The sequence below is a fragment of the Varroa jacobsoni genome, unplaced genomic scaffold (genome assembly GCF_002532875.2).
Source record: "Varroa jacobsoni isolate VJ856 unplaced genomic scaffold, vjacob_1.0 scaffold_310, whole genome shotgun sequence".
NCBI classification, from domain to species: Eukaryota; Metazoa; Arthropoda; class Arachnida; order Mesostigmata; family Varroidae; genus Varroa; species Varroa jacobsoni.
Window position 1 is genome coordinate 149,534 of NW_019213212.1, and position 18,864 is coordinate 168,397.

At 41.7% G+C, this 18,864-nt stretch overlaps 1 protein-coding gene and 2 long non-coding RNA genes across 5 annotated transcripts in view; 1 reads left to right on the forward strand and 2 right to left on the reverse strand.

Moving 5' to 3' along the window:
• The window catches only part of LOC111259239 (uncharacterized), a 59,820-nt gene that overhangs the window by 21,354 nt on the left and 19,602 nt on the right, over nucleotides 1-18,864 (reverse strand). The window contains exon 1 of one of the 3 annotated variants that reach the window (XM_086967812.1): nucleotides 18,289-18,784. The exons of 1 other annotated variant lie outside the window; for it this stretch is intronic. In XM_086967812.1, coding sequence (XP_086823938.1) covers nucleotides 18,289-18,316 — 28 coding nt within the window. In that variant the 5' untranslated portion in view covers nucleotides 18,317-18,784. Of the gene's footprint in view, nucleotides 1-18,288; nucleotides 18,785-18,864 lie in introns of those variants that run through there. One more of the 3 variants, XM_086967814.1, reaches the window with a different exon arrangement.
• On the reverse strand, nucleotides 85-5,290 carry LOC147753673 (uncharacterized). Its single transcript, XR_015310496.1, has 2 exons — nucleotides 4,944-5,290; nucleotides 85-3,839 (listed from the first exon to the last, which is right to left on the reverse strand). It is a non-coding gene; the product is annotated as an uncharacterized LOC147753673 (long non-coding RNA).
• Nucleotides 14,634-18,864, forward strand: part of LOC147753674 (uncharacterized) — a 10,326-nt gene continuing 6,095 nt past the window's right edge. The window contains exons 1-2 of the long non-coding RNA XR_015310497.1: nucleotides 14,634-15,141; nucleotides 15,775-18,008. This is a non-coding gene — a long non-coding RNA (uncharacterized LOC147753674). The remainder of the gene's footprint in view (nucleotides 15,142-15,774; nucleotides 18,009-18,864) is intronic.

Consider the following 18,864-nt stretch of genomic DNA (forward strand, 5'->3'; position numbering starts at 1 on the left):
AATGTGACAAACACTTATTCTAAGCTCCAAAACATTCACAGTGACAATCATGCCTCAATAACCTAAACAGTAAAAGCCTTAAAATTTAAGTAAAAAACATTTTTTTATTCGAATTCTACCGTTAAATTTCCGTTTCCGGGGCCCCTTGTTCACGTTCTTAATTTAATTCCAATATACTGTTGTAAGCACGATGGTTCCCCATCAAAAGCCTCTCCGTTGTCCCTTAACTCTTGTATGAATATTGCTCCACAGATTCATAACATATAGTTTGTCATATTGGATCAAGGACATACAGGGGTATACATAATGCTTTTGCACTGCTCATCTCAAACAACAGAAAAATGAATGAATCACTCTATGTCAAAGTAACAAATCGTGCAAAACTGCGCTTTCTGGCTGCGGGGATTATTATTACTATTATTCTATTCTCAATAACATTTTTATTACTATGATCAATTATAATACCGTTCTTCGTGTTCATATCATCGACCCCGACGCTTAGATTGAGGTAATTCATTTTGAATATGTTAATAATTAATGTTGGCAACTATATGTTGGCATAAAAAAAAAGTTGTAGCTAGAGTTGGCGTAAATGATGTACAAAGCAATGTAGCACAAGGGGCAATATCAGGGGATGCTGCCTGAATCACAAAAGACCTCATTCGCCGCCCCTTGAGGATCCGGGAGGGCGAGAAGACTCGCATGGCACGCCTTACCAATGGATCAATGCATCGTACCGCATCAGGCAACAAAAAACCGATGTCGCCTCTATCACAGGCTACATTAACAAATCGCTTCCCCTGCGACTAGTATAACAGTCAGCGTAAAAAAAAATGCCACAAAAGAAATGATCGAGATAAAGTTCTCTTATTTCTAATAGTATAGTTCTGCTGCGACGCCCCTTTCAACCGTTTCAAGTACAATTAATTCTCATTGCGCCGCGACAATCGACAGCGCGAAACGGGAACGATACTAAAAATCAGCGTTAGTTCTTCTATACGAATATCTATCTATACGCACACAAGCCAAAACCTCACATCTACTCTTCACTCTACATAGGATTAACGAATGTTGTAGCTTAGGGGGTAAATTGACATGCCCGTTGCACTACAGGATGAGAGATGCGCCTGGGTCGTTAGTGCCAGCTTCGCCGATTCTTAACTCTATAAAACGGGCGACGGGCGGAGGGTAGAGGCGGGGGCAATAAATGAAGAGAATAATGAAAAAGAAAAAGGGGAACCAACCAAACCTGAGCGAATCTTGCTTTAACCGTGCTCTTCTGAATGCAATTGCGAAAATGTCTGTCTAGTAACAGCGTTATAGGCACACGTATTTGTAGAACACATAACTTCGTATTCGTGAGGAGGCCATTAGCAGACGACGCCGCCATGTTAGTAACTGTCAAATTCTCTTGTTTGTTAATGACGATAGCGAAAACACTGAAATATACACGCCAATATACATGCTGCATCGATATCGTAGAAAGCGATTTGAAAGAGGAGTTAGATTTGCGCTTTTCTTCATACTATTATTGACAAATTGCTTTTCGATTCATCTGTTGACCAAAACTTGTACATAAACCTAGTCCCTCCAAAACGATGTTTAATTGTTCTGAGCTTACCGGGCTTCATTCTATCCATGCTGTAGACCTAATGTCTCTCAGCTATGAAACGCAAATCATCATTCAATATAAAAACGTCGAAATATTTCTTCAGGTCTTCCATCCGCTAACGGGATCACCCTATAAACCTGCACACATGCAACACTACCGTGCGAATGAGGCTTCGACATCAGTAAGACTGTTCTCATAACTTTTCGAAAGCTCTTTGAAACCCTTGCGACCGGTTCGATGTAACGCTAGAAGTCATTTTTTGCATTAGAGAATTTCCACTGCCATTCGCGATCATTACCGCCAGCGAAAAAAGCATCCAAGCTATGCTGAGCGTCATCGGCTCGCTCGCTACCGAAATCATCTGGGGTATGCATATAGACAGGTGGAATTTTTACACACACACACAATTTAAATAGTGCATTGTTCCTTTGGATGTCGAACTGGTCAGCATCCCCATGCAGGTTCACAAGTATTATCCTAAGAAGAGTGAATTATATCGACAATGATGGGGGGGTGACAGAAAAGGGTCGCCAACGGTGGTAAGAAAGCAAGATCAAAACTAATTGATTCAATGATAAACGGGCAAGTCTAATAGGATTCCACTAAGTCGGTAACTGTATGCTCGATTATGAGGGTTTACTTGTACTGAGTAGTATTTTTGACGTTGATCGTACTGGCGCGTCGCGTCCTCCTCTATCTTAGCTAGCTTAGATTATAACAACAGCTTATACCGGTATTGACTCGATATTCAGCTACTACTACAAGAGCTAATAATATAAATACTCGAGACCTAGGCTTTTCATTCTTCGTCTTTGAGTGAATCGATTATAATGTCGGACCCAGTTAATTTCATTGTATATATATAATACAATGTTATTCCTGAATGTTGACCGTCATCGTACCGTTAAGCTGAAATGTATTGTTGCTCCTATAGTTATCCTATGTAGTTGGTTTGCCCATTTTTTTTGGGAGCTATTTATGATCAGTTAAGTCGGTTGTTAACGTACTCTCCTTTGTAATTGATCTCTCCACGGATTCACGAGTACAACAATGGTTCGAGCTGTGGTCCTGTTGCAGCGACAACCAGCTTGAGTAGGTCAGCAACAATAACGACAACCACAACACCAGTCGCCGTCACGCAACAACAACCGCTATGTCCATCAATCAACATCAGTTACTATTGCGAATAACACCAAAAAATAATAACAAACGCATCCGTTACTCGTGGCAATAGCTGTGGCAGCCACGGAAGCAAAGACGTCACAATTCGGATCTGGAGAGACGCGCGAACGGGTCGAAGTAACGGCTTCTACAGCTGTTGCCGCGTCGTATTCCGTGAGGGCAACGTCGCATAAAAACATCTCTCATCCATCCATCGTTATAGGTACGACCAGCAGGAGTAGAAGCTTATGTAGCACACCCGGCGCAGCCTTAAAGATGACCAAATCAAATGAATGAATGAACAAACAACAAGGCATCACCGCGATCGGCGGCGTCACGATCATTGTTATCATCATCGGCGACATCAGGTTAACTTGAATGAATCAGTCTATGAATAGATAATATATTTTCAGGGGGGAGGCAACTGTTTGTTGTTCGATGGGTAAAAGAAGCAGCGTCAACTCAGGTCGACAACGAACGGGAAAAAGTAACCCATTACTACTATAACTAGCAACGAACTTTCAGCCGACAGGCGTAAAAATCGCACACCAAAGGTGAAACTAACCTTGTAACGTTGTAACATACCACAAAGGCGTTGTGTGGCGTTTTAACGGCTGTATACTATAATATATTCCCTTCACACCGTCCGTTTGCCACGGACAGGAATAAACACTGCGAACCATTTTCACTTGCAATCGTTCATTGTTAAATGTAAAACATCGATAACCGATACGCTCTGCTGAGCGGCAGACGCAATATAATCAGTAATAGCGTAATCTAGGTGTAAGGATAGGTCGATTTTTGTCATTTTCAGCAAATCCCAACAACTGAAATTGTTGGTATAATTTTATATTTACGCATGAACTGATCTGGCCGGCTGTGCGTCCATCTCCCAGTGAACGCTGCTGCCATCAGTGGGTACGGCAACACCGATAACGTGCGCTGTCCTTATTCCGGCTCGAAGTACAACAAAGCGTTTCATTAATCCCTGTTTGGTGGTCAAGGCGATCGAACGGCCGGACGAAGCTGAGCAGGCGACGAGGAACGACGACTAGCGGTCGCGTATCTGTACACCAGTATCGTACGTGAGGGGGTGTTCATATTTTACGCTGTCTATACAGTTTTAGGTAAAATTACTATAGAACACTACTAGAATGAGGCTGTTAGAATGAAACGGAACAGCAACAAACGAATTCGATTTGACAGGCCCACCTGCTGCTTACGATGGAGCCATTTACCAAATCGGCTTTAACTGAGTCCATAAGAAGCAAAACAGAGAAATCGTCGAACGATAAATGTAAAATACGATATATGTCTTCATTTTTCTTTTCATAATTTAGGTGCGCTTGCAATATCATCCCCTACGTGATTCTATGAATAGATGTGAGCATGATTACTCCCTATAGTTTGTTTCCGGTAGGCCTAACAAGGCCATTAGACGTTCTTGTTGCTGCTGCTGCTGCTGCTGATATAGTTGTTGTTTGTTCCATTTATGTTCCGGTCAAATAGAAAAGTCGTACGTGGTGGTATCGTGATAGACTAGTAAAACATCAGCAGAACTTGGCACAGTAAATAATTAACATTTGCCTCTGAATTATTAGTATTTCGACAATAGCTATTGATTATGATTCTCTTATTGGGAAAAACAAAACAATATAACCATTGAGATCAAGACGATGCCTAAAAAGCAAAATATAGATAACTATGGAGAGGCAAAAATTAATGAAAATATATGAGAGTAAAGTGGAATGGATAAGCTTGACGAGTTGTTAGAAAAGTACTGACTACTAGCTAGTCAGCTACTGAAGCTAGACGGCTTTAAAGTCACAGATCTCGAATGATATGAATCGCGACGGGGTGTGATTTTAAAGTCGACATTTGGTAAGTAGTAAATGCTGTGCTAAAATTGTCGGACAGCTTTTATTCAGACTTAAGATGCGGCGCTGTTGAATTTGTGCAAAAAAATCACTATATTTTACAGTCGTATTACGATACAAGCGTATACGCTGTCACAAGCTATAAAAATTGCGTGCTGTTTATGGCCAAGATGCGTTATTGGGAGAAACATGTTTAAACATGGTTATGTTCCTTTGTCTGGAAATTTAGATACAAAAGATGTCCCTGGTAGTGGTCTACCAATTATGGAACGCCAAAGTTGAGCAAGACCAACCTGAAACTAGCCATGATATCGCCAAAACACTAAACATTCACCGGCAGACAGTTTTAAACCGATTGAAAAGAGCTGGCTACACAAAAAGCCAAATGTTTAGATGCCACACGAACTGCCGCAGAGACACCTACTCGTTCTTATTTCCATTCGCTGAATTCACAGAAACGTAACAAAATCGAGCCGGATATAGGGCGTTTGATCACGAGTGACGAAAAGTGGATCACATATGACAATAATGGGAAAAAAAAAATCGTAAAAAGATGCTCCACAATCTGTGGCAAGGCCCCTACTGACGCCAAGAAAAGCGATGCAATCGTGTTTGGCGGGATTAAAGAGAAAGCGAGCACCATTAGCCGCCGCCGCTGCTGCCACCATCTAGCAAAACGATTGATTCGGACCTCTGCCATCAACAACTAACAAAATTACAAAAGGTGATTGTAAAAAACTAGTGGAACAGTATAATAAATATATAATAATAACAATAAACAGCACCATGGCAATCCTAGACTACATATAGCATTTGCAAAAATTGAGACGACTTGAATGGGAAATTTTAGTACATTCTCCAGATAGCCCAGATCATCCGTTATCAAACTCTGATGTGGTCTCTGCAGTACTCATTATTGATGACAATACGAACAAATGCATGCAATGCAAAAGGTATTAACAACCTACAGATAGACCTAAGATAAACACACATGGACGCAGTTTTCACAAAGGCAAATCAGTCTAACGGTCTAATAGGTGTGATATATATCTATCTAAACGAAGGGCTTTTCTAACAGCCACGCAAATGGCCGCCATAACGTCATAGCGACAAAAATGTCTTGGGAACTTTTCATATCTACTGTCACAGCCACTAGACGTCAATGGATACGGTAATTCAATACGGTAAGTCAACAAAAACAGAAGTGACCAGAACTTGTGTCTGCACTTCGCCTCAAATCCCCAACCACCAGACTTGGCAAAATACAGATGGCACGACACGTGTTCTAGCCTCAGTCTAGACATTTGGCAAAATGCATCCAACTTTTGACGATCAACTTACGACAAGCAGCTATAATGAAAAAATGTGTTACCCCCAACTTAACACATTTGCGTCGTTGCTGGGGTTCAAGTTTCGCTTTATCTCTTGTCGCATTTCACTTCTATTTCGAAAAGACCAAAACGTAAAAGTTGCCAGTCACAAGTATCTATGCCTGCGCGAACATTTGGGACGAGTTCAAGCAACTAAGAAGTGATTTAACAAGGATTTAGGAAGAAAACAGAAGGCCGAAGAACTGGTCGAACATCACCGCCATCCGCATCGCTAAAGCGAATTACTTTCGATCGTGCGTGACCGGACCAGTAATCTTCATTGCTTAGAACATCATTTCTATGAATATACTCTAAATGGCTAGATGCGATCAGTGTTTCTTCCTGAAGCCAATATTAATCGTCACTGTCATCATACGTGCGGCTGGATGCCTAGGTGCGTTGACGACGCCACAGTATGCATGCAACGAAGATGTATGGACAAATCTACATGGCAGGAAGAAAGCACGGTACCACGAGAAAGGCAGTGTTATGATCATTCAGGCAATAAATAGACACTAAATACTAAACAGCCGAAAGCGAACAGCGAAGACGGAACTTCGACACGCCGACGAACCGCATTTAAGAAGGGGAAAGTGACCACATGAATGCCTGTGCGAATATATGATCGTTGCGTGAATATGGCTGCACCGGCGCCCGAGACATGATACGCAATCACCTGCGCACAGTTGACAACAATAATAATAACAATAACGACAATAAAAGCAGACAGCAGCCGCAGCGCTGATGGGTGACGGTTGTAAAGTAACGGTTACATTCAATAGCGCACACTCATAAGCTCACACACCAAGACATTGTGCCGAAGGCGCTAAGCACCTGAGTTGCGTCCACCTTCGAATCATTACGCTCATGGCCATTTGCCGTAGGCCGGGGGGTGGTAGTGTTTACTTAGGAATCAAATTGTTGTTGAATGATTCCAGTAAAGAGAAAGAAGGAAATGAAAAACCTCCACGCAGCTTCGTGGGTCCAGTTACTGATAAACGACTCTTCGTCGGCTTTCGGTTGTTTGAAAAGAAATTGAATTGCATTTACCGGTCTTCTAGCATAAAAATACGGATATAGCAGTGCAGCTTGCGATTACGCAAACATTGAAAAATTTAAATTACACAATTGCACGACTCAATTTGACATATGTCAAAACGATAAAGGAGCTAAACATAACTCGACTACGCGGCGTTGCTAGTTAAAAGACCCATATAAAGTGTTACACATTATCTCGGGGATGTCAACCACTGGAAGAATGACTCTATTCAGAAAAATAATCGTTATATAGACTGGTAAGCAGTAAGCCCTTCTCCATATTACGGCACCTGTGGAAATCATAGGCACGTCGAAATATTAAGCGATCCGTGTGCCCAAGCTTATGATTTCTTTTGATCTACAAGAAAATTACTAATTATCCGCTCTAAGCAACAATTTTTGGGTCTTTGTTGACCAGACCGGCCGGCTCATGCTGGACCCTGTGAGGCCGATCAAACTACACAAATAGTTGTACTTCTGGTGCTTTTATATACCTCACCCCTAAGTTTTACAACCCCTAAGTTCTACTAAACAAGGTTACCTAAAGTTGTTGATTATCTTTTTAAAGAGTTAATTGCCTAAGTCTCTACGCGTGTATATGCAGATAAAAATTACTTACGCTTACTCCAGAATATCTGTCGCTGGCATTTCTTAGCGATGCTGCCCTTTACGAATATGTATTCGCGAATTGCTTTAGGAATATCGAAGGTTCAAAGATATACCTACGAAAGTACAACGATGAGGCGCTATTCTCATCTCACGCAGGATGAGTATGAGGTTTATGTGACCGGCAAAGCTAAACGAAGTAACTCTCTAAACGCCGCCTATAACAACAAAGTTGCTCTTTTAAGGCCTCAAAGGGCGGGGCTCCTTAACTTGCTAAGTCGTCGCTAATGTCCGACCTCCATCATTCCGTCCGAACTTATCAAAGTAAGTATCCCTCAATAGGTCTCAACGTCGTAAATGGGTTGCGCACCACCCATCAGCGCCCACATCCCAGTCGTCGACGCAGCAGCCTGCTATACTATAAATAGCATATTTCCGTCGACACGCAACGGAGCATTCTATTTGGCAAAGGGACGTAAACACCATAGTCCCGTTTACCGCTGTTGGCGGCCTCAATCCCACCATCAGGTCGCGCAGAGGGCAGCTTCTTTCATTCGAATGGTTTTTATCGATACTTACTGTCCTGAAATAGCTGCGATTTCTGATTTTGTTCGAGTATGTTGTAAACCTTTGCCTGTCGTCCTGTTTTTTTTCTAAATGCATTTTGTGAAGTTGGTAAGCAGAGTTGGCCAACTAAATAAACAATTTCACAGTCTTATGGAGGAGAAATGTCCAATAAATAATAACAGGGATTCTTGAAAAATAGGGCTGATGTACGACTGCAATCGATGCTGCCGTTTCGATAAGGAGCTTGCGAGGCAAGGTCCTATATATTGACTGAAGCCTGTTCAGCAGCTAGTTGCATACTATTTAATTATTATTGATTAATGCTAATCAGACGTGCTATTTAACTCCTTGCGTTTGTAGACAAACTGCAGGCAAATCGTGCTCATTGCAGCAACCCGCAATCGCCTGCTCAATCGCAATCACGAGAGCTATCTTCGATCGGTTAATACCAAACACGATAACCTGACATCAGTACAGACCCACTGTGCACCTGCACTACATAATTCCTCACTAGGCCTATATTTTCATTCGTTGTTGACACAAAGCTGGAAATTATAATCGTAGACTAGCACACTTCCACCAGCTCGAGTCTTAGCCATGCAGACTGGAATCGTTTGACGCAGGACAGACAGAGAGGCAATTCGTCGGATCTAGTCTAATGCCAACTACATTAATCCTATCACATGAGGATCAATGATAGGCACCGCGAACAGGACAACGGTCGTCACGACAATCTTGCTATATTGATAAGTAAACCAGTAATAATATTACAGCCGCGTCATTTTAGGCAGTTTTGCTCCAACAATAAAGGTACACTGTGCCTCGTGAAGTATACTGCTGTCGACGGATGGTGGCCACGATGGTCCCGCTGATGCGTACGGGAACGCATTTGATGACGATTCCGTCTTCTCGTAATATGAATCTATCATCATTATCATCACAATATTGATCGTTTTTCTCCGATTACATGCACAGACATACACACTGACCTTCCCCGATACCGAACGCAGTTGCCTCGGCTTTTCGATGCCCCATCTTACAGTTGGACGGCACGTGCGGTATACATAGCAAAACAAACGCATCTCCACAGGTAGACATGGCACGATACAAAGAATTAAAGAACGATCTAGTGGAGAGGCAAATCCCAAATACCTGAAGCGAAATGAATACCAATCCCATGTGTGCTGCTCGTGACCTGCATTGGACTTATATTTTCATCGAAAACAACTGATGTATATTATGATTACTATGAATTATCACTATAAATTCTCAAATTGAATCTATATACGCTAAGATACGTAAGATGTAGCTGCTAGAAGACTAGGCAAACCGTTTCACAACAAACACAGAAGCACGAAAAATGGAGATACGGATTCGCTTGTTCGATATGTTAAAAAAAATAGGAATGGATCGTAAGCATATCTAAACTGCGCTAATTAAAGAAACTCTTTTCGCTAGCTTTACAGAAAAAATTACAGCTTCATCCGTAATCGTGCCAATGTGACAGCCGTGCACCTTTTATAAGCTAGCTTTTATTATTTACCATTACAACAACAGTTCGTGTGTAAGACGCCATCAGAAAATTTAACCGTTTCAGTGATAAACCAAATAGAGATGGTCATACTGTGTACGGGTAGAGGCAAACGATGATCTTATATCAACATCCCTTAAATTCTAAACACGTTCACAATTCATAGGACTGAGAGATAATCGGTCATTGTTGAGTGTCCGTAGAACATTCAACAATAGCGATGTAGGGGACCGGTGTTTTGGTTATCTACAAACATTGAAGCTTTGTCCGTTTAAATCGACGACCTCAGTTGGTTACCTGGCAGACTAGAAGCACATAATTTAGTTTCGACCTTACCTTATAAACCACTCGACCATACCTAGCGGCTAGAAATCAGATAAAAGCCAAACGAATTGTATTTAAATGTACTGTTTAACTTTAGCACAGGTTAAGAAAGATTTTGAGAGGTCTATTAAAAAAAATCATCTAATTGCAAATGTACCAATCACAAGTTAGCACTACACATACGTCAGCTACTGATCGTGGTTCACCTCGTGCGATTTGGTGTATATAAAAATTTCGTGATTACCTTGCTTTTAGCGGGTGTACGTTCCGAATTTCAGCTGCTTATATCGACTGACCGACATTCAAATAGGCTCGCGCTGATTCTGTAGATCGACGTTCAATCTAATTTTTATTTACATTCACTTGTCATCCGAAAATGACTACAGTGGTCAGTGACCCGGGTATTTTAACTGACCGTTTCGATATGTCACCCACTAATTTGTACGCGTATGCCTCTTTCTGCTAGATTTGTGTGCGCTTAAAGGCTTTTTCTTTTCGCAATCTCTGTCGACTATTCAGAGAACACTACGTCACAATCCTACACGCGCTGTTATAAGCCAATTTAGATCTAGCGCCATTAATTAGCAGTGTTTAATGGGTGATCGCATCCAGACTTACCATACGTTCCCGGAATAGTTCCTGCGATGTCAAAACAGGTCCGTCACTATCTACGGGACAGAAATTACAATGAGCAGTGAGTCCTTTACGTGTATATATATCATCATCTAGAGCATGCGCTCTGACTCCTGTTGTTGCTGCTGTCTCTATATAGCATCCATTAGTCGACCTGGTCTGCTGTGCTGGCTATTCATGGAGGACCCGAACAGCCCATGCACGCGCGAAGCCGACTAGGACTAGAAACCGTCTCTGGTATAGAGGATAAGCAGCGTGTGGCTCTGCTAACTGCTCCTTCAGTACTCGGACCATCGGAGCATACACCAGTTAAAACGAACGGATATGCCCCAGGCATCTGCTCCACTATCTACTGAACAGGCTGGCACCTTTCGCATGCGGTTTATTCGCAAAACTAACTATTTCCCTTTCTCAGAACCGCTGAGGTGGCGGGTTGACGTTCTCAACGTACTGGTCGGTCTCGTCGTGCCAATAGCCGCAAAAGCAGGAACCTTTGCATCCTATCTGTCCCAGCGTCAGTCGACTAATGTAGTTCCTTAGGTGTAATGGTAAAACCATCGCGCGGTTCAATGCAAAGCTAACCAATTCGACATTAAATACGTCTCCTTCCCTGCCCGTTTTTCTTCCAACTTGCCGTCGAGGCAAAATCTTCTGTGGCAAAAGCAAACTCAGAGGCATTGGGTCTACTACAAAGATCAGCTTGTGACACGGGCTAGGTAGCGCATGCCGGCCATGTGAATTGTATTTGTAGAGACCTGACTATTCGGAGGCCAGTTTCTCATATTGATGTTTCACTTACTCGTATTGACGAAACACATGTATCCGATTAACGTGTGACATGTAGAACGCTTCCATCTGTCACGGCTATAATCAGTGTAGAAAATCATGCCCTATAGATGACATAGAATTCATTTATTCATTAGGTTTTTGAACGAATGAGCCTCTTTTATTGACGAACAACCTTAAATATATCTGGCTATCATCGACCGGCCTAATTTCCATACATCCCATAACTTGGGAACGCCCTTGTACTACGTATTCTATTGTGCATCGGTACGGTCATCACAACTAACAGGTCTATAAATTAGACACATGTATTTATATATTAGTTGCTTGAGTGGGTGCCTTGACGAAGTGCCATGCGCAGTCAAGCGGCTCAGAATGTACAGGTTCTGGTGCCATCGAGTACATTTATAATACAAACGGACGAATGATCCTCATATTAAATATGAAATTTAGTGGCGACGATGAGCATCGACCAAATAATAACAGGTTCTCTTTGTTTAATAATGGCAAATAAAGGACAGTTAAAAGAACCAAAAAGCTAAACAAAAAAACGTTTTGATTCATTCACTCTATTCTGTTAAAGAGAAAAGAAAAAACAGACATTTCTTGAAAGCAGAAAAACTGTTTTGAATTTGACCGCTCTCTTTCCTACACTTTCGCCCACTCGTAATATAAGCATAGATACTGATATTACCGGACGTTTTCGTCAGTCTAAGAACATTACTGATGTTGTTAATAGAATTTAATTCCTTATGATGGGTATCATTGAGTTTAGTAACATACATTGAGTTTAGTAAACATAAAGAAATTGTCACGCTGTAGGAAAATGCTCATTGAAAATTACTACGATACTGAAAAAGCGTCCGTGACCGGATTATGTTCAAATGCTTAGCAGTCGCCTGTGCCTTCGTCAGGTATTTTTCCTTTTCCTGATCCACAGTGGATTCAATTACGAGAGATAAAATTACCTGGAAGGCGAAAATTGCAACGCATTAGCTAGATAGAGAGAAATCGGTCATCGTTGGCACCTTCTTATGTGTCCTAATTCGGTTGTTTAGACAGCGTGCTTTTAGGTGGCCATCTGCAAACTAAGTAAGTTAACTTGATAAATCAACTTAACTGTGCTAATGGCTCTGTATCGTATTATAGCATAGTAGAGCAGAATTAGTGGAACAGTTTAAGGAGCGATGGCTGTCGAAGGAAAGCTTCATTCCGATACCTTATGCAAAAAATATCGCAGAACTCATCGTTTCTATTTCAATGTAAGTATCTATTTTATATTGATTCTAGTGTGTTATCGTTAGTGATAACGAATAAATAGAGAAAATGCCGACGCTCTTAACGTCGGATACCCAATATTACTGGTAAGCGAAAAGGTAAAGCAAATAGCTGCTGATGTATTTGGTAGATACCTTTCTAAAGAAAGGTTAGTTCTTAGCATATCCATATAGACATAGGATAAAAGTTGATTACAAAAAAAAATCATCAATGGGCATATTCGTCTTCTGAGCATTGGCATGATGAGCCTTTTGATTCCTATGTACAAGGGGCCCTTTCCATGGTATATCATATGGGTTACTAGTTAAACAACTAGTTTTCTCACTAAGAGGGCGTTCCTGTCAACTAACTAGAACAAATAATAACATTGTTAACAACTATCGTCCGGTAGAGGTATTACAGATATGGCTAATTTTTTATGTTACTCGTACATGTCAAATTTGCAAACGTACACGTCAATAAAAGGCATACAAGCGCCTTCTCCATCGTGAGGTATTGTTAACCGATAAAGCATTGCCAATATGGAGCCAACTACTACCTTCGCTTCTTTTCACCATTAATCATTCGGGCTTTAAGGAGCTCTACAATGGCTGCTGTTGAAATTAGTACGGTTTCTTTCGGTTAGTATTTGCTAATCAAGCGCTTCAAATGGCTGAACAGTTCTCCTCGAGACAATATCGGAGGGCGACCAGCGACGATATACCGCTTGCTATTATCTTTTTTCGTAGCCTTAATTCGGTTTTCACTACCTCGTTGCATCTCCTTCAGGTCTCTCAGTTCATTTCTCGATTTCGAATTTACTGGAAATCAACGATCAAAGACATGAGGGATTTCATAGAGGTGAAACTGGTAGCGATGACGCTAGTAACCAGCCTATTGGTGTTTATCGTCAGAGTCGCCAGGGTCGCGGAACAAGGTGTCGACTGGAAAGAGACTGGGTAGGCTGATTCGTCACAGCCTTTCTAATATGGTCACATTCCCGGACAGTAGATACAACACACATATGTATATGTATACGCAGTGTAAATTACCACTTTCGAACGAATCAAGGATTACTCCTCATCCTGCATCGCTATATGCCCGGGGAAGCCAGGTCCCCAAAAAACCGGACGCAAAACAGGCTCGTCGTAACACTAGGAATCTCTCTCTAATTCAAAGGGAAATGTTTCGCCTAATAAAAAAAGATCGACATAGCCCGCCGTTCTTTTAGCTCGGCATATCCTCAGATTTATTTATTACATTAATTGAGTTTTTATTTAGAAATAATAATAGTATGCTAAAATACGGATTTTATTGGCAGAGCCGTTGTTCAAGACATTACGCTCAGTGCGATATAAGTGAGTGTCAGTCAAGTAGCTCAATGCATCTGTAAAATAATTTACAGAATTCGTCATAATAACAACTGGTATTGTAAAGTCATAATATTTCACTACAGACCACCACGAGCCCACTGATTCGTATAAAGTGTGTATAACCGAAATCGAACGAGTTGATAATACTTATTAGATGATATCCGCTATTTAAAATCTATTTCTATTGTGGAAATGTTTTTCTCTAGGTGGAAGAATAGCGGTAATAGCGAACGATGGCAAGCTAAAATACTTACAGATTCTTCACTATCTGTCTTTTACCTAGACTTAGCTGTGCTAGTCATAGCTGAAAGTTTTCTTAAATATAACCCAACCAGTAACGCCTGCAAAATTTACCATATCGTATAATATCTAATATGGTTATATCGTACAACAAAGGTCTCGGTAATGTGCACGGACTTCACTTATTAAGCACAAGCTTATTTCGTTATTATCGTTACTTTCCCAATATGCCGCTGGCTTCGATCGATCTTAGAAACATCAACGGCAAGGAAAAACCTCACTTATGTCTCAAAAAATGTTGATACTCTGTAATACTTTGCTCTTACAGAAACTGCTGTTCTACCTGTCCTTTCATCCTATTCTCCGCCTACCACTTTTCGTTACGTTCTCCACTTGCAATTTTTCCGCATGGCGGAAACGTCTCGAGATGAAACGTTTCCGCCATAGCCAGCTACTACTATTTGACGCGAACATTTTTCGTCGGTTGAAGGAAGCAGACGAGAAGCAGATGGAACAAGATCGAAGAACGTGTTACTCAGGTCGTGTTCGCGTGCGTTTAAGAGAGATTTAAATACGAACGACGAGAGAAAAACTCCAAAAATGATTTTTCTAATTTTAGCTGAAAGGTCCAGTCACGACTGGATTCCATCAGCTGTATTTGGCAGCGAAAGAGCGACAACTTGAAACAACGTATGCGTTCGGAACTTGCGTCCAGAACGGCGTTTGCGCAGATGATCCATGCCACGTTATACCTTTTCGGGCCGCGGTAAGCTGCTGGTTTGCCGCGCTGATTACATCGTGTCGTGTGAGGCCTGCCAAGCTATTGGCAGTCCTTTCTGTTGCTAGTGACGCTACTGTTACTATTAGCCAAGTGAAAGCGCACAGAAAATTTCGTAGTTAACGTTGAAAAAACTTGCTTGTGCTTGTAAGAACACGTAATAGGCGGACGAACGACAATTAATGAGCCTTTGTAGATTTCGTATCTGTAGTTTACGGCTGCCTATATGCGATCAGTGTTTTGATGATTGGCATTTTTTACGTATATTAAACACACTTTGCTAACACCTCGATGCCCTGTGCGTTCAAATTCTGTCCGTATCGCTAATACGACATTGGCGTTGCATGTAACTATATTCCCATTGGATATTATTAGTATTATTTTTATGCATAGATTAATGGGTGTATGTGGAATTTTGAAAAGTCAGAACGGAATGGCAACGCCTATATCAGTGACCTTATCGATCATATCGAAACAGATAATGAGCAAGCAACGATTACCGCCAACCGTGTAGTAGTATGAGTATATTGAACTGCCAGCCAAATGAAAAGTAATTCAATCGCTGCCAGTGACATAATTAGTCATTCACTTAAAGCAGTTCTTTTTGATTTTATCGATCAGAGACCGGCTTGCTTCTCTTCGTTGTTTTCGTCACACCTATATATCATCACACCCGAAAGACAACACAGCGCAAATCAAGACTAGCTATATCTGACTATGAGCAGTACAGGCGATCAAGGAACAGAAAACCCTCAACAGCCAACAGAACGAATCACCTCGACGTGCGGCGGAACATACATAGAACTGTGTGCATGTACATGTTTGTAGTGGATTTCGTATTAGTTAATATATATCTATACGTACATCGCATCTGGCCAAGCTCGAACAGTAACAGCATGCACAGAGGTGTACTTATTTGAAAAAGTCTGGTATTTCTGTCTAGTCCACTCAGTTTTTGAACAAAAATTATTTTTGTGCTTTCGCATATGCCGCTACGTCCGTTGTTGCTGCTACGCAAAGACTATGCCAGTACGTAGATTTATGCCCCGAACATGAATCTGTTAAGTGTTTATTATTTTTGTGTGCGAGATCGTCTATATCTATTTTTCAGAAATTGTCTAATGATGAAGGCGGTGTACAAAGAACAATCCACGTCATCTTGACATGGTGGCAAATGATGGACAACGGTCAATTATGGGTGCCAAAGATAAGGCCCATCATGGCGATAGCTAGGATCAAACAGTTCAGGTTTTTAGACGGGTAGCTTGTAAAATGACATTACAATTACGCCAACAGGAGACAGCTGTAGGTAACATCAGACAGAGGAGAACAAACTTAGGTATCAAGTATCGGCAGATAATTGTTAAGTTAGTCCAGAATAAAAACAGCGTAGATGTTTATTCTATGTGAAAACGTAGCACATGGAGCATTCAGTTTTGAATGTTCGCCTTTGTAGCAAAGCAGGCAGAAGAGAAGTAGTGATCATATAGGGGCATTTGTTTATCAGATCACAGGGCAAGAAACCATTTCAATACGAGCTAATTATTTCAACTAGTTCTGCTAGCATGTAGTAGTTAAAGGCAAGACGTTTTCCTAGAAAGGGCAAGACAAACGCTTGGTCTTTCTCCGTAGCGAATTTAGCAGCGACAAGCTTAGTTCTCTATTTGTGCACTTGTAAGGAATCTGTTGTCGTTCTATACAATATGATTTAAACCACACTGTTCAAAACAATTAATTAAATTTTCCCTTGACATCCATCCATGCAGCCTAAGTCTAATCAATTTCTTCTGTAGCATTTCGTGGCATCGGGCAACCTTTCGTTAATTTAGATGGAGTTTTAGCTCAATGGGGGCCTATGCTCTCGGGGACAGTGGCGACGACGGCGACGACGAACTCGAATTGCATCAACACGCTCGTCGCGGCACCGGTGGCGATAAGAAAGAGAGCGCGACGCGGAGTACAATAGGCTCTCTCAAACTTGGTCAAACACATTCTCTCTCAATAAGGGGCTGTTAAAGGACAAATCGTTTCGAAGGAAAGGTAACCACAAGCGATACCACCGACATTAAGCATTTTCCTGCTGTCTCATCCGAACGCTGTCGCTCACACCTCGTTCACCCGTTTGCTGATCGGCACCTATTCGAACATGAACTTTGTCCTCTTTAAAGAAACCGCTTATATTCATGGGGGCAATTGCTATTGTAGCTAAAAATGGTGTGCATTCAGCCGGCTGACATACGTACATATGTACCCTTAATTCGTCCGAGACTTTCATAGGACTACTAGCGTTACCGGAGATCAGCACGTTCGCAACGACGGTGTATTTGCGCCCGATAAGGCAGTTTCACAGCCCGTTAAATAACTACTATTTTACACAACTGTTGCAGCACTTACCTGTATGGGAGACAACAGAAAAGCACTGATCGTCAGACCCTTCTAACTTCATCCCCCTCTTCGACTCCTTTTTTTCGACTGAACAGGGCCACAGACCTCTCGCTGTATTATTTCTTTGTGTCATTGATTGAGCTGCGACACATGTTCGTCACATAATTCTTATCGTTATCACAGGAAATGTATCAATCAAGGGATCGACTCTGCGTTGATGTAACATCGTACTGATAGTGACACGTCGTTATTGGTGGTAAAAGACTGGAATTGTCGACTTCCGTGAAACAGGCGTTAGTTGCAGCAACAGCGCGTATAAGTGGGCGCACAAAAAAAAGGAGTCACAATTACCCCAACAAAAGTCGAAAATACTGTTCATAGCCCGCCGCCTCCTCTTGGGCCAGCTTGATACTACACTCGAAAAACACAGGTCTCATGCGCGAGGCATCGTTGTCCCACAGGAAGAATTGGTAAGCAACTTCTGCCTGTAAGACCCTACTGTAGGATTGTAGAACCCCGTGCATAACATTGACAATGTTATGTAGAGATATTTCGATGGCTTATGATCTATTGTATGTTGTTACGAGTACCGGCCAAATAAGAAAACTTCAATAAATTATAATGAAAGTTAGTTGCCCTTTGCTGAGGGTGTCGGATGGGGATCTGCATAATTTACGAAATAAATATTCATTTAGTTGTCTGTTTTCTGTCGACAATGTGTCCCAACTAAACTAATGATAGGTTACCTACATGCTTGTCTTTTCTGAGCTGTGTTCATACAATCTCCACGAACCTTTCCAGACCTGTAAACGACAGCTATGAGAAACGCAGGGAAGGTCGATAGACGAACTACACAGTTTATCTCTGTCACGCCCCGTGACAAGCTATGAAAATGGTAATACGGTCAAAAATCTGTTCGTTCCACACCACAACATGCACATTCTCTAAAAAGAGCACCAATATTCCAAAGTTGAACACTTTACTTCGACGCGATAACTTCACGCGTACCTTCGCGATAGAGCACAACAATGCCTCACGACACGCTGGGTGGTGACTTTTTTCTACAGGTCACTATTAAAGCGCTCACTCCGGCTCATATTCAAATGGACTAACTGACTGGTCTGGGGTGTTTCTCAGCGAAGACTAGCTAGCTAGCAGGCCAGCTGGCTGTTAGTATTGCGGTTATATCTGTTTATCGTTATTTAACGTATACCGCCAGCTTTGGCGTCACTCAGTCATCACTATGACCGCGCGACACTATCTTCATCTTGTCTGTCCCCTTAAGCTGCACGGCCCTTACAGTTCTCCAGGTGTGAGTGCTGCAAC